Raw genomic sequence first — 16,473 nt, forward strand, 5'->3', positions numbered from 1 at the left:
CCAGTAGATTAACTCTCCAACACACAAGGGACATTAAGACACAAAACTGAGTTAATTCTACGGTCAAAACAGCAGCAAGACATCAGTCACTTTTGTGAGGTTTCATGCTATATATTTCAGTGTCCCAAGTAACATTTGAATACATTTATCATGTTCACATTTTACTTAGCTTAGCTAAAGGAAAAGACTTTAAGTAACCACAGTGAACTAATCAAACTTTCCTCCCCACCCCCATGAGGTAATGAAGAATCACTTTAATATGCTAGGATAAAGAGGGCCCTCTCCTGGCTGAAGGGTAGTTCATTGAGAGCCTGAAGAGCCCACAAAAGGACTAGGAAGAGTTCCATACACCAAAAAAAAAAGCAAACTAAAATAAGACAAATTTATCAGTCTGGCAAAATTGGTTTGGTATAGTCTTAGCTCACACAATGCATACCTCTAAAGTTAAGGCACTACTCAGGTATATTTCTAAAGAAAATAAACCTTTGAGAAGAGATGCAAGTTTACCCATCACTGCTCAATTTCTACTGTAAAGATCCTAGAGTAATAAAGTGAAGGTGAGCAGATCCTGCATTAAGGCAAAGAGGCCAATTATAACTAGTCATACTGAAAAGAACTATAATTGCACCATCTTAAGCGATCACCCTGTTCTCACCTCCTGTTTTTAAAACTATGGTCTGCAGGTCTTGGGCATCTAGGAAAAAAGTCACTGAAGAAAAGCAAGCTTCTTGTCAGATGTGACTTCATTATAAGGGTACCTGCATCCACTAGAAAAAAAATATTTAAACCTTCTACATTAAAGAAGGTTCAAATCCACTTACCTAGACAAATCCAACCACTGTTTAATTAGGACTACAACTACCAGAGGCAGTAGCAGAAAAAAAACCTTGGAAGATTTGCAAAGTCATGATCCAGGGAAAGATCATGGCACAATTCATTGCGGGAAGCTAGCAGCGCACAGGAAGGAAGGGAGGCACAAGACATTCTCAAAAGTCTCAGACACACTGTTCTTGTTTCTGTTGTTTCTTGGTAGTGTTTAGAAGAGGTCAGTAAAGTCTTACTATTCAAGCCTGAACACTTTGCTTGGGCACATCCCTTTCTCTGTGTCTCTAATGCTCTCTGTAAAACGGGGGGGGGGGGGGGGACACGGACACACGGACGGGGAGACCCCAACCCCTTTCCATCATCAGTGCAATAGTAACATGCCCAGTAGCATTTCAGCCAGAAATAGAGAGCCTACAGAAGATTTGGAAGCCTCAGTTTTTCCAGGGGGGACGTACAGGACTGGATTTTTGCCAAAGCACCTGTGGTTCCTTTTGCCAGACAAAGAAACAAAGATTAAAGGTGGCTAAATTTGCTACCAAAAAGATTAAGTTAAAAGAAAAAAAAAAAGTATATATATTTATTACCACCACACACTAGAGATTCTAAGTATCCTGGAGATTGTCAAGAACAGTGCATACTTAGAAGGGGGTTAGAAGCCATTTTTAAGATTTAGAGGTACTGCAAGAGAGAGCTAGTTGCAGAGTTGTGACATATCCTATGTCACATTGTTTTAATATACAACTGAATGCTACCTGTTTTCAGTGAGAAGCTAAGACAGAGTTTAAGGTTTACAGAAATCTCTTCTTCCATGACTGAAAAGCTTCTGTTTCAATAGAAAGTCATGTTTGCTCACGTACAATGAGCTGAAAGGGGTTCAGCTTCATCTCAGTTTGTGTGAACACATGCGGCAGAGACTAAGGCTAATAAGAGACCTGAAGAGTCCACTGTTGGCATTTGGGGTCTCGGCTGTGCACATCTACCAGTGCTTAAGTCCTGTCAAAACCTTGCATCAAAGCTGTTGGCTGTGCTACGCTTTCAAATACCAGACAGAGAAGTGATAAGTGTCACACAACCAGTTCCCGATATTCGAGTGGCTTGAAAATTAGTTTCTGAAGCTGTCAGCTTTTCAAGGTATAATGCGCTGGTCTTTGTTGTTCAAGAACAAAGTGAAGATGAACAATTGATCCTTGTTTTACTTTTTCATGCTAAAGTTTCGTGGATTTGTTTTGTTTTTTTTTTTAAACTCCAGTATATTCAAGATTAGGACTGGTTTTGAAAAACCTATGCTTTTCCACAGAGTACCTTAATTCTGTAAGCTTCAAGAGCAAATATTGAGAGCTGAAGTGATTAAGCTGAACTTGTTTATGCTTCTTTATGCAGCTGGCAAGGAAATTCATGTCATGCAAGACTTCATCCTATCATGTTACTGTATACACACACCTATTGACAACATGCATTGAACTCAAATTTTATAGATACAGGCCCTGGTACAACAGCAATACTACAACACCTAAAACCACATTCAGAGTCTGAAATACTAATAGCTTGCAGGGTTATTCATAAACCAACAGATTCTTTAGCACCTCCTATACACAAATGCCAAAATCTTCAGGAGGCATAACTGTACAGAAGATTCAGCTGAAAATATTCCTAAGTTTGTTTTTTTTGTTGTTTTTTTTTTTTTTTTTAATTAAAAAGTGTACCAAGGATTAGTGCTTTGATCCAGAATGGAAAAAATGAAAAACACTCCCCAAATCTCAGCCCGTGTCTGTCATTTGTGAAGCTAGAACAGAGTGGACCAAAACACCTTCTGCTAGCAAGTAGTGTAGTAAAAGGAGAGACAAAAAACAGGTATAGCAGTTCAAAACTCATCTAGCTCAGCATCTTAGATCTGACAGTAGCTATAACCAGATGCCAACAGGAAAGTGTAAGAATACGATAAGCATATTTTGTTATTTTTCTAGTCTCCAATACTCCAGCTATCTATGACTGACGTCCTTGGAAAAGCTTAGGACAAAGCAAAATGGAAAGCAAACACCTGCCTGGAAAAGAAGGATATAAGTATAGCAGAGCATATGTTTAACACCCACCCTCTCACTTCAAATAAATCACATTTATTACTGGTTTTGCTTCATATTAACTTAACATGCACCCTGGAAGTTGCAGCTGTAGCTAATGCCACAGTTAAAATAACATTCCACATCTACTTACACTGCATCACGGGAGGCACCGTGCAAAAGCAGCAGCTCAACAATGCTCACATGCCCGTTCTTGGCAGCATCATGAAGAGGCGAGTCGTTCTGATACCCCGTAGTATTCACTAACGCCTTGTATTGTAGCAACAGCTCCACCACTTCTTTGTGCCCATGATTACATGCCTCGTGCTAGTTGGGTAAATCCATAAGAGAGGAAACTCAGGTGAAACAGAATTCAGAGGAAGGACTTCTGTCTCACCAGTTAACGCATTCATTTTCAAACACCTCTCAATAGCTGGTAGGGGAAGACGATGCATGGATGCTGCATTACATTCCTGACATGAATTAACCTTGGAACCTAGCACTGATAAAAAGTACAGAGAAGAACTGAACAAAGGCCAATTGTGTGCAAATTAGACTAGAGGGAACAAAGCCTCCCAGATTACAGACTCTGTCAAGAATATTCTTCAGGAAAGGAAGAAGTCATGGTTCAAAAGAACCTTTTGTTTATTTTCTGTAATCCAAGTGAGCAATTTTTTCATACTTGATATATTTCCAAAATGGTAAAACACACTGAGGACATTAAGAACCCATAAAATATACATATTGTCTGCAATTGATCATTTTTTAGTTATCATAGTTATATTTTCTGCATTTGCAGAATCAAATAGATTCTGATAGATTTATTGGCTTGCCCTACCCCAGCAAAGGAGAGTTGGATTTGGGCAGGTCAGTAGTTGCTCATAAAGTCTTTTAAACTTGTTTATCATCACTGCTTCACTTTGCATAATTCTTTGTCACCTAAATGAGTGTAAAGGGAACTAAAATATGGGAGGAAAGGGGGGATGAAATGAAATCTGATTAGAAGACAGATGACAGAAAAAAAAGTCTTCAACACTCACCAGTGGTGTCCAGCCAGCATTATCTTTGACATTGGGATCTGCCCCATTTTTCAGCAGCTGTTCCACAGCTGCTAAGTCACCCTACATGGGAAAAAACATAGTTATTAAAAAGTAATGAAGAACATACACAGAGACAACAAAAATTTAAGAGATGCAGAATTATAAATTTAGCTGCAATAAAAATGTAATGATACAAGTCTTCCATTTAGATATTGTCAGGATAACAAAAACTCAACTGGTTTGGAGACCGCAGTTTATCATTACTGTTTATTTAGAAGCACCAACACATTTTACACAAATACATATTTTTAGATAAAAACAATGCACATAACAGACTTAACTCAGAATAAATGGACAAGTTTGTGCTGATTGCAATCTGTCCACTGGCGTCAACTGCAAGTATTAAAATCAGGAACATTTATTCAGAATTTTCTTGTCCTTCAGACTGGATTTTTTTCAAACTAATCTAAATAACTGGCTAGAAACATGCATAGGTGAAATAGATTAATAAGCCTGACAAGCTTCTATAAATTGTTTTCCCACAAGTCAAAAGGAAAAGAGTTTTATTTAACACTGCAGTTACTACTCATGCTGAATCTCACTGACACTTTCTCCGACAGTTATTCTACCAAAATAATTTTCATTTGTTTTTTGGAAGAACACTGTATTCAGTTTTTACTATAAGCAAGGAAATGTATGTGGAAAAGGGTGGAAACTGATACAGAGATTACGGGAAGAGGAAAGAGGCTGAGTAGAAACAAGGCAAAGGAAGCAACTGGGCAGAATTTGTGAATCAGAGGTTTTGACACTCTTAAGAGGCAAGTATAGGAGAAAGTTGGTAATAAGATTAGAGCATATACAGATGCAGCTATAAATAGGCACGGAGAAGCCTCCTGCAGAAGCTGAGGCAAGGAAATCTCTGCAGTGCAGGTCATCTTAAAAGCAGGTGGGAAAAGTAACCCCAAGAGACTAAAACCAAACAGACCCTGACACCCTTCTCCTTTCACAGCACTGTCCGCACCCCAGCTTGTTTGAACTTCAAACTCACTTTCATAGAATCATAGAATGCTTTGGATTGGAAGGGACCTTTACAGGTCATCTAGTCCAAGCCCCCTGCAAGAGCAGGGACATCTTTAACTGGATCAGGTTGCTCAGAGCCCCGTCCAACCTGACCTGGAATGGCTCCAGGGATGGGGCCTCCACTACCTCTCTGGGCAACCTGTGCCAGTGCCTCACCACCCTCATCGTAACAAATTTCTTTCTTAAATCCAGTCTAAATCTGCCCTCCCTTAGTTTAAAACCATTGCTCCTTGTCCTGTCACAACAGGCCTTGCTAAAAAGTCTGTCCTCGACTTTCCTGTAGGCCCCCTTTAAGTACTGGAAGGCTGCAATAAGGTCCCCCCGCAGCCTTCTCTTCTCCAGGCTGAAGAACCCCAACTCTCTCAGCCTGTCCTTGTAGGAGAGGTGCTCCAGCCCTTGGATCATTTTTGTGGCCCTCCTCTGGACCTGCTCCAACAGCTCCATGTCCTTCTTGTGCTGAGGGCTCCAGAGCTGGACGCAGTACTCCAGGTGAGGTCTCACCAGGGCAGAGCAAAGGAGCAGAACCACCTCCCTTGACCTGCTGGCCACGCTGCTTGTGATGCAGCCCAGGATACAGTTGGCCTTCTGGGCTGTGAGCACACATTCTCGGCTCATGTCCAGCTTTTCGTCCATCAGTACCCCCAAATCCTTTTCCACAGGGCTGTTCTTGATCACATCATCCCCCAGCCTGTATTGAAACCAAGGATTGCCCCGACCCAGGTGTAGGACCCTGCACTTGGCCTTGTTGAACCTCATGAGGTTCACACAGGCCCACTTCTCCAACTTGTCCAGGTCCCTCTGGATGACATCCCATCCTTCTGGCGCATCAACTGCACCACTCAGCTTGGTGTCATCTGCAAACTTGCTGAGGGTGCACTTGATCTTGCTGTCAATGGCAGCGAGACACTCTGTGCCATGTCAGCCAGTTCCTGCTTCTGGCATTTGTTCCTACAGAGCAGCAATTGCGAAGGTCTGCCCTACTGGAAGAGGCGCCATGAATTCTGTTCCAAAATTTTTGCTGCAATGCCAGGAACCCTCCACAGCTGCAGGTATATAGCTAATGGGGCCAGGCTGTCCCACACCTCTCAGCATCAGGTACCACCTCTCAGGCCAAAGCAATTATTTACCTGCACTATTACAGATTAGGAGCAGTTACGCACCATTTCTCAGCTGACTGACTAACAGGGAAGGAAGAAATTGCCAAGTGTCATCTAATGACCAAACCTGCCTCAATAATGCAAGGTTTTCAAAGGCTAAACTAGCACAGTAGGCCTCGAGTTTCTCACGGCTTGCCACCAATGCCCCAATTCTTTTTATTTTAGGTTTTGGGGTTTTTTTGCATGGGGTTTTGTTTTGTTTTTTAGGATCCACCCCAACCAAGCATTTCAACATGACCACTAAAACTTTACCTAGACCAGGGTATTGTGATCACCAGTGAAGACACTGATATACAAACTGGTATCTAGCTCTTGCCCTTGGCCAAACTTGCAATATATAAAATATTAGGACCTGGAGGGGACAAGAGAAGTTTAATCCATGATATACAGAAAGTTCCGTGCCCTTAAGTAGTGGCAAGTCAAGGAATTCCTAACTGTTATGCCACTGCACACCTTAGGAAAAAGTGAGAGAATATTAAATTAAGCTTTAAATACAACAAAAATAAACTTAATCCCATTTTTTTGCTATCAAGGAACATTTTGGAAAAACAAAATAGCTTTAATCTTTACTCTTTAGTTAGAGAAAATATTAAGACAGACTCTGCTCAGCAGAAATAAATCCAGCAAGCAACAATTGCAAACTCAAAATTCACCAAAAAACATGCTGAGACTCACTGGCTTTACAATAGTCAAGCAAATTAACACATCAGAGATAAATTTCATGTATTATATTCACAACCTAGATGTCCCAGCAAAATGTTACCTTTCAAAGCAATCAAAGAATATGCTGCTGTTAGAGTACTTTATGGTTGCAAGGTAATAGACATGCATCAAATCTGAAGAGTTACTCAGAGGCAGCTAAGACAGTGCTCAGCATTAGATCTTTTTCTACAGAGAGAAGATACAATTATCTGTAATGAGCGAGATCTGAGCTTATCATTTAAAGTTAAGTTTGCAAACATGTACAGCAAGGGTTTGACATTTCAAGAGTACTTCTTTAGAGCAGTAAGCATAGCTAATAATTTGTGTGGGCATTAGGTAGTATCACAGCTTTTCAGAACAGTTATGTGAACGTTGATTTGTAAAACACTTCTGCAGTCTTATCAAAGGAAATATTGCTGGTGTGGACACCAGTACTGGCAACATCCACAGAATGAAATCCAGGTCTAAGTCAAAATTAGAAAATTGGTGTTTTGCTGCTTACAGAAGAAAAATATCGTCATCACCTCAGCTGTAAATGGAGCCTGTTCCCTGCAACCGGCACCTAGCAATGAGCGTGACAGAAAGGGAGGGGAAGCTGTCATGCCAGCTGTACTGAGCAATGACTAGATGGGTGCTGTCATTCAGGATTACAAGAGATACGTTAACAAAACTGTTCATAGCCAGGAGAACATGCCTTTTGTCCCCTCAGAGGCTCTTCAGTCAGTTACTATACTGTGAATATTTAGTTAAAAAGAGGAAGACAAAAATTCAAGAAGCAGATCCTTAGCAGACATGTTAGGGTCCCTCCTGCAAAGAGGACCACCTCTTTGCAGGAAGGGATCCTCTTTGGATCTCACAGTGATCCAAAAGTAGTAATCCAAAAGTAAGTGCAGTTAACACATTGACCCATTCTATCAGAGTTGATGGCATTACTCATACATTTAAAAGTTAATAAATGTTTTGCTCAACTCTACAAGAAAGGCTAAGCACCTGGTAGGGGCAAGTCCTAGCCACAAATATCTATATACCATGTGTCTTTCCTCCACAAGAAAGCAGGAGACTACACCTATACGCACCTATTGTTTTGAGATTGCTAATTCAAACACACTTCATAAAGTTGTGCTTTGACTAGTATTGAAATAGACTTTGTACATTTAGTCTCTTGAGTTTACTTGATCTAGCAATGCCAGCATAAAATCACTGGTCCCAAATACGGAGTCATAACCTTACCAGATGATACGAGGAGGAGCCCTCACAGCTTGTCTTATCAGTCTGTAGCAACAGCAGAGTGGAAACGTAATTGGAGATGCTACTTGTTCAGAATTAGAGAACAGGACAAACACCAGGTAGAAAAATGCTAACATTAACAATTCACAGGGAAGTGTTTGTTTTTAAATCTCATTCTCAATGAAGGATTACAACCAGCTTCTGAAAAGGCAGAAACTATTGCAGAATGTAAAATTATCCTTTTGGAAGAAACAAAGCAAATGACATTTTAAGCTCATAACCAAAGCTTATGTATAGTGACAACGCAATGGGTTTGCTCTTCCTCTGCTACAGCTTAAGGGAGCTCTGAAAACCATAGAAGCAAGAAAGGCATTGGGGCCATCTGTTGGCAAACCCAGAAGACAGCATTAGCTTACACAGAGAAGGGTATTTACACAGCTTTACAAACACTTCCCTCCCAATGAGAATTTAGTTCCTGCAGACACAGATGGCATAAGCCCAGAAAACCATCCTCACTTGGCTTAGACAAGGTTTTTTCTCCCCCCCCCCCAAGTCAATTGTGTCATGATGTTAATGCAGACAGATGGTTAAGAAGAACTGCAATTGTTCTTTTAGCCCTGTTTTCTAGGTGTTTTTTTTTCCATTCTACCCTTTACTATTTCCATTAACCATAGATATTTTCCACCCAAAAGTCACATTTAAATTATTAAGTTAATGAAAACATATTATACCAGCTCAAAAAAGACAGACCCAAAGAATTAGGGTAGTACATGAAGATAAAGCTAAAAACCTGTACCATATCAACCAAACGCTTCTCCCTTTATTTGCAAAGGTAACCAAGTGACTTCAATCTTTAGGTCAAACAAATGAACAAAAACACCCTTTCAAATCCAAATACATTTGCTTGGTTAAGTTATGGTGGGGGGGAGGAAAACGAGGTTATTTACAACTCATGATAAGTGGTCAAAGAGGGCAAAACCAAATTACTTATAATAATTGTGTGCTTATAATAATTGCTTATAATAATTGTGAATGCTCCAACCAACTCTTTCCAGAAACCAGGGAGTTTCTCACCTCAAATTTCTCTAAATTAATTCCCTACCCAGCAGACCACTTATTAACTAAAAAGCATACAAGTAGCTATGCTTAACCTTTAACAAAAAGAAAACATTCAAGAAGTTAAGTTTAACCCACCTCAGAAACAAGAGAAGTAACAACCAAGCATTATTGAAAAAGAAATGGCAATTTGTTTCTAGGCTTTCAAATCAGCACTTGGGAAGATGGATTGCTTTGACTCATGGTCAATTTTCACATTCTTAAGTTCTGCATTTGAAACCATTACACTGCTTCATACTGGTCTTAAGCTACCTGCTGGGTACTACCCATAACCAGGAGGCTGCTTACCATTCCAATACCACTTGGCTTTAACATTAGACAGTCAATGTCAAACTACAACTTCAAAGCCATCTCAGGTGCTACAGCTGCACCTGAGTCATCCTGCTAGTTTCTGCCAGCAGACCTCATTTCTCCAATGAAATGGGTATTATACACACAGCTAAGTCACCTGCCACACAAAATCACGAGGTCTGGACAAAATGACCTTGGACTAACCGATGCATTCATTCTTGGTGAAGCAGCTGGCAGGAGCAATGCTGTCCATCCACTGCCTTTTGCTCTGGGAGGGTGGGGGTGTCCGACTGCACAGCAGCACAACTCCCCTCTTGTACCTAAAGGCTCAAGAGGAAAGGCAGGAGGGGAGATGTTCCTCCCATGGACATGTGTGACCCAGCACTCAACCATGACACATACCCGTCTGGTACCAAAAGCAAGGAACTGCACAGCTGACTAGGTCAGAGACACCTGAAAAAGGCTCTAAAAGGTACTCTGATGTTGGTCATCACATGCTCACAAAACCACAAAATCTTCTTTTGCTCTTTCTAATGTGTCATTAACTGGTAACAAAGCAATAAAAAGGAAGAACAGTCTCACAGGCTCGGAAGGAATTATCTAATAGTTATTACAGTGTTAAGTATAATGAATATGAAGAGTCACGCACAGCAGGCTAGCCATGGGTGAAGGCTTTATGAAGGCCCTCTGGTCAACTGTCAAAACTAAAAGGTCCCTGGAACAGGAGGTAACCAAAACTGGTCCCAATGCTCCTTCTCTCTTTCTTCAGACTAAGTAGATCCTCTGCATAGATGCAATTTCTTCTTTCCTCAGAACAGGGACAACTCTCTAATTGCTTTTAACTTGAAGCATAAAAATCAAAACCTTTTCCCAGCTATCTCCCATCCACTCCTTTGTAACAGTGCGGCTGTTGCCACAGTCCTCTGTTATCCTGTTGCATTGCAGTTCGCTATTCCTCTTCCAGGAATCCATAGTGGCAGCGATTCCACACTGTGAACTGCCCCATCATCTCCCTTGTCGATGCAAAAGAAACTTAGGTACAACCAAGACCTGAAATACTGTACCAAAAAACTATGATTTTTTTTCTCTCCATAGTAGATTTAAGAATCTGCTAACTAGTTAAGTAGTACTGTGCTGCATTTTTAATTGCCACATAAGAGCTAGTCCTGTGAACAACTCGTTATTTTACTGTAAGAAAATTCCTATGTGGAAGGGCTGTTGATTGGGCAATTTTCCCACCAGTTTAGACTATTAGGAGCATAACAAGTCATGTTTTGTATTTTAACTAACTGGAAGTTTTACCTTTAATGACTATGGAGGAAGATGAACATGACTGCTGTTTGCTATGGGAAGAGCTGCATTTATTTTAATTTATTAGTTTAACTCAGCATTAAGTTCATCCACACTAGAACCTTTCTTGACAACCACTTTGATTTCAGTAAGTTAATAACTAGTAGTAGTAAATGGGGCCAATCCCTCAGAATCATTTGAAACAGCACAGCACACTTAATTTTAAAGCCTGATAATGTTGTTTATTATCTCTTTTAAATAAGAAAAAAGGGAGACCTCAATTAGCTTTAATTAAATTCAGGGTATTAGACCCTAAGAGCTAATGAAAATAATACAGATTTATTTTTATAATTAATGAAGTCCCAGAGAATTAGACTTTCTTTCAGTTTGGGAGGAAGGTGGCAGCTACAAGTCTGTTCCCCATTACACACATGGAAAAACATTACTGGCTGTGGAAGGAACAAGAAAAAATCACCTATAAAACAAAACTGGAAGAGAAATACTTCTTCCAGAAACAGAAAAAATGACAGGGCTATTTTGAAAAAACACACACAATGAGAATATACATACAGTATAAAGCCTAGTATTTTCAAGACCAGCTTCTCTGAGAAAACACATTTATCAGTTCTCTAGCAGGGTTCCTACAGCTTAGGACAGTGATCCAGAAACATACAGGTTATACGAAAGATACTTGCATGCAAAAAAAAAAATGTTTTCTTGCCATTGCCACACATCTCCAGCACAGTCATGGCAATTAATCACTAGTATTTCTTGTTCACTGCTTCAAAGTTAAATGTTACCAAAACCCATTACCAATAGTTCTCTGGAAAGACCAAGCCCCCACATCATGCTGGCTTGAGCAACTTAAGTCTTCATCCACTTTGACATGGGCTAGTAACTGTGCCAACATCTACTGGCTACCAGGGGATGCAGCATCTCCTTAGGAATGCCATAATATACCCATGATTAAACTATATAACAAGAACAAAGAACACCAGAAGTGAAAGGAGATAATCTGTATAACGTCCTTCTACAGATGAGGATCTGAGGTTCAGAGACAGTAAAATGACTTTGTCAGAGTTGCATCAGACGTTTAGCAGCTGGAAACAAAGATACATGCAAGTAAACTAAGACCAAAACCAAAAGACCGCTCTCCTTGCCTTATTTTAATTACCTTTAAAAGAGAGTGGTAACTCTGAGATCACCCTGAAGCCCTACCTAGTTAAACAAGCCTTTACTAATGAGCACCTCAACGCAAATGGAATTGACGAATTAAAACCACAGCAGAACTAATGAGGAACAGAAGCAACTTCCCATTTTAGCTCAATAATTATAAACATTAAAAGACAACACCAAAATGAATTCACACACGGGACTGAAAAAAGCATTCCTGTGTCTGCCCACCCCACTGCCTACACGACAGCTTTTCAGCCCACTGAAATAGCCCTATCCCTTTCTCAGAGAGGGCTGTACCAACACCAACAAGCAGTGCCAGCCACGCTACTAACCCTGGATAGCCAAAACCTGTTTATTCTTTTTGTCTGTAGCATCAATCGTTTAATTTTTACTCGTTTATCTTCAAAATTCTTTGCAATGAAAAAACCACATTATTAGCATGTCACTGTTTACTCCAAATCCCACAAGAAGTATCAGACATTTTGCTTGGAAACCATATCTGTGCGAAAATTTGTCAAGGTAGATCAATTTTTTTTAGAACTGGTCAGTCATAACGGTATTCCTTACAAACTCCCAGAGAATCACGGAAGGATAATTTGTAAACAGTGCTTTAATAAAGAGGAATATACAGGACTTATGATGAGAGGTAACAAGAGATCTGCCCTCTAAAGCTCTTGAGTCCTGTGAGGACAATGTTTCATTTTCTTCTCCCTAATTCCATATTAATGGCATCAAGTAAGATATTTGAACTCAACTCAGCTCAGCTGCCACTTCCACTTAAAAAGGTCTCGTGCAGCAAGAGTGGCTTATTAGAATGCCTTTGAAAGAGGACACAGTTATTTATCAAAAACAGCCTTTGTCCCCACAAATAGAAGTGCTGTATAAATGTCAGGATGCTTACAGGTGAATCAATTCTACCAGTATAGGCAGTTTATTAACGACACAGTATTTCTATATTATGATTTAGCACAAAATACATTTAAATTGCCAGACTACAAACGCTTTGAAATTACCTCTCAGAAGAGAGCTGCCATATTAGTGCATCTGATGAGTTTGACCATAAGCATTCAACTCACCCTACCTGCATGCAGCTTTTGCATAGTAATATGGAGTAATTTTGCAAAGAGCAAAGCCATGAAGTTCTACCACAGCAGGAACTGGCTAAGATAATAGCAGCAAAATGAGTGACAGCTGTCATTCCAAGAATAACATTGATCCTACATAAAAGTTAAGTCTACTGAGAACATCCTAACTCTCTCCTAATTCTCCCTTCTCTGCTATCTGTGAGGACAGGATGCTCAGAGAGTAGGGCTCAGCATGGGAATCACAGGGTGCAGCATTTCATTCCTCTTGAGCCAACACTTGCGTCAGATGGAGGATCTCAAACATTATGAAACAGTTCAATTAAGGTTGCATAGTTACCCTTATGTAGGTAATTCAGATCTTGTCCTGGTTGAGTTACCAGGTCAACTTAAACTGAACAAGGTCACTCGGAGAGATCTGAAATACTTAGCTAAACTCCTTATGACAAATCACAGAGACGGCTTTCTGGCACATAAGACCAAAACATTTGAATGCTTATCACTTCCTAGAACTCATATGTATAACTGACACTGTAGTACACTGAGTTTCTCAAGTATAATCATCTTTGATCATTCCAATAGTCAATTCTTTATGAAATTAGAGAATCAGGTTGGAAACTCCCCAATTAACCTAGAAGAAAAACACCACAAGATGAGATTTCCCCCCCAGAAATAGGATGTACTGAAGTAACTGCTTTCCAGGATATTCTTAATACAACATTGTCTTTTTAAACCCCTGTTTAAAGTTGAACTAGAAGATGATGGTCCTACCTTGATTGAAGCAACATGGAGCAAAGTCTCTCCTTTGTAATTTCTTCTGGCAATTGTGTTACCACCAGGGGACTTCAACGCATAAGGACTATGTGGCATTCCTACTTGATTACAAGTCTTAGAAGTAGATGGGGTAGAGGGAGATTTTGAAAGTGAAGGACTATTTATTGCTTGAAAGACTGCAGAGCTTCTTGTCTTCATTACGGTGTCAGTGAGTTTCGATACAGAGGAAGAAATCTGAACTGGTGTCTTGTGTTCAGTTGCTGGGGAGATGGGGCGACCCTGAGGTAACCCCTCTAAGCAATCTGCCTGACTGGCTGGTTTCCCAATAACGCTCCTCTCAGTTCTTCTTGGTCTTTTAGACTGAGAAGTAACTGGAAGTCTGGATTGCTCCCTTCCACGTTTTAAAGGTGTAGTTTCACTTTCTATTGACAGTGATGTCTCTGTAGCACAATTTTTTTCCTTGCTGACTTGTGCAGGGCACGCAACCTCACTATTCTCTTTCTTCTCTGAGGACTTTACCTGTGGTGATATTTCCACATTTTCTGTATTTTTGCTGGAGTCAGCTTCCTTTACAGACTCCTGCTGAAGTGTCTCTTCAGGGCTATTTGGTTCCGGAGTGCACAAGACTACCAGTTGACTGCTGATGGTCACACATTTTTCCTTGGGAGTCTTCTCCTCAACTCCTCCTTTCTGCTCAGGCTTCTCTAAGCTCCACGCTTTGTTAATGTCTGCTAGACGTTTCTTCTTCATCTTCTTATTCTGTCTCTGTGTTGGCTTTTTTGTCAGCTTGGAGGGCTTTTCATGAGGAGGGGAAGGAAAAAAATTATAAATCGAAGATGCGTCTTGACAAAGGTCATAGCTTTTAGTCTCAGGCTGACTCTTCTTCAGGACGCATCGAATCTTCCTACTTCTTGGGCTGAACCACATTTTTATCTGTTCCTTCTTATTCTTTAAGTCTGAGTCAGTTGGTGTGGACTTATCTTCTGTTGAATCTAAGTGCATCAGGGAAGAGGAAAAATAATTTATAGAGTACTCTTCAGTAGAAGATCACAAAGAAAAAAAGATCAGAATAACAACTGTAACAACTGATGAAGTGTTACTAAATACAACCTATGAGTGCCTTCATTTCTTCTGAAGACACACATGTAAGGTCACACACTTGTGACCAACCGGCAAGGTCACACACCACTCTGGAGTTCAGGGACCCCAGTGCAGCTAAAGCTATCTACCAAGCAAGTGGGCACCCTGGTAGAGAAATTTCTTCAACAGTCTGGGTTCACAACACAGCACGTGCATAGAAGATTTCTGCCCAGATTATAGAGAGGAGAGAAGCTAGTTCTCTCACTGGGTTTTCCTTGGAAACAGGTTTAACAAAGTGGTCTGTGCATACACAAAAGAGCACAGAAACCATTTTCTAAAAAGATATTACAGTTCATCTGAAGATGAACAGGAAGAATAACTGCAAGCAAGCAAAAATAACATCCTTATAAGAATGTTGAACATTCCTGAGAAATTTTGACTCATTCCACAGATATAGCAGATGAATCAGAGGAATATATAGAAAACCTGTAAATAATTGTGTCCTGTCATGTACTACCTTTACTCCTTGGTAGTAAATAATTCCAAGGAAGATACACATTTTGATGATCTCAAACATTTCTTTAAATATATGCAGTGAAGCAATTTTATAAGTCACATCGTACAGCATATTACAAATCAATAACTAAGATGACAGAGGAATATCCTGTACTCCCAGTGCATGAAATAACAGTTGAGAACAAGGACTATAAATGGTGTCCTCAATGGCTTAAGAGTAAGTTAAGGAGCAGAAAGTGACCTCTAAGTTAGACACTAATTTAATTTGACAACAACTCTTTCAGTGCAAAAGAACTATAATAGATTTTTTACAGATTCCTTATTGGAAACCTGAGTTATTTTAGGTTATTTGGACAAGTCCTCCAAAGTAAACTTTTCTGTTGCCTCCAACCTCAGGGACTAAACTACCCTTCACAAAAGTCTGGTGATTTATAGCAATCAATCACAAAACCAATATTAATTTTGCCTAGTGAGCCAAGTAGGGTATTATTAGTATTATTATTTTTGAACAGAACTAAGACGAAGATTACTGGGGTTTTTAAACATTCTTGAAATAAACTATACCAAGTCCAGCTTATTAAAAGTGAAAGACAGACACTCACTGCAACAATGTGTTACTTTCACTTCACCGCGTTAACTTTCTCCAGATAATTTGTCTTTACCCCACACCTTCTCTTCTATTTTTGGTGTTAGTAACTATAGCCTGTTTTCCACAGCAACTTGTGATAAACTCAGAGAGCAGACAAACTAGTCCCAATCCCTTCGCCACAAAAAACCAAGTTTGAAATGTCACTTAAAACAGAACCATATAGGTAGTAATTCAAGACCAAAAATAAACATTTGCAGTTTTCTTTTAAAGCAGTATTTCAAGGTTAAATGTTTCCTCAATCTTGATTTAAATTACCCTACTTATCCCTTGAATTGAAATATGCTAGATATTAGGAGATTTAGCTAGAGGAATATGTAAGGCATCAGACCAAAAGTGTCTTTAAGAACACAGCTTGAGGCTAGCTAATCAATCATTTAGGTATCTAAAGATAATCATCAAGCACAGGACAGC

The 16,473-nt window shown here is 39.9% G+C and overlaps 1 protein-coding gene across 6 annotated transcripts in view; it reads right to left on the minus strand.

Moving 5' to 3' along the window:
* Positions 1–16,473, minus strand: part of BARD1 (BRCA1 associated RING domain 1) — a 45,603-nt gene that overhangs the window by 19,800 nt on the left and 9,330 nt on the right. For all 6 annotated transcript variants that reach the window (XM_072874806.1, XM_072874809.1, XM_072874811.1 and 3 more), the window contains 3 exons: positions 13,815–14,809; positions 3,923–4,003; positions 3,037–3,209 (listed from right to left, as the gene is read on the minus strand). In XM_072874806.1, coding sequence (XP_072730907.1) covers positions 3,037–3,209; positions 3,923–4,003; positions 13,815–14,809 — 1,249 coding nt within the window. The remainder of the gene's footprint in view (positions 1–3,036; positions 3,210–3,922; positions 4,004–13,814; positions 14,810–16,473) is intronic.

This window comes from Ciconia boyciana, chromosome 10 (genome assembly GCF_034638445.1).
Source record: "Ciconia boyciana chromosome 10, ASM3463844v1, whole genome shotgun sequence".
Classification (NCBI taxonomy): Eukaryota; Metazoa; Chordata; class Aves; order Ciconiiformes; family Ciconiidae; genus Ciconia; species Ciconia boyciana.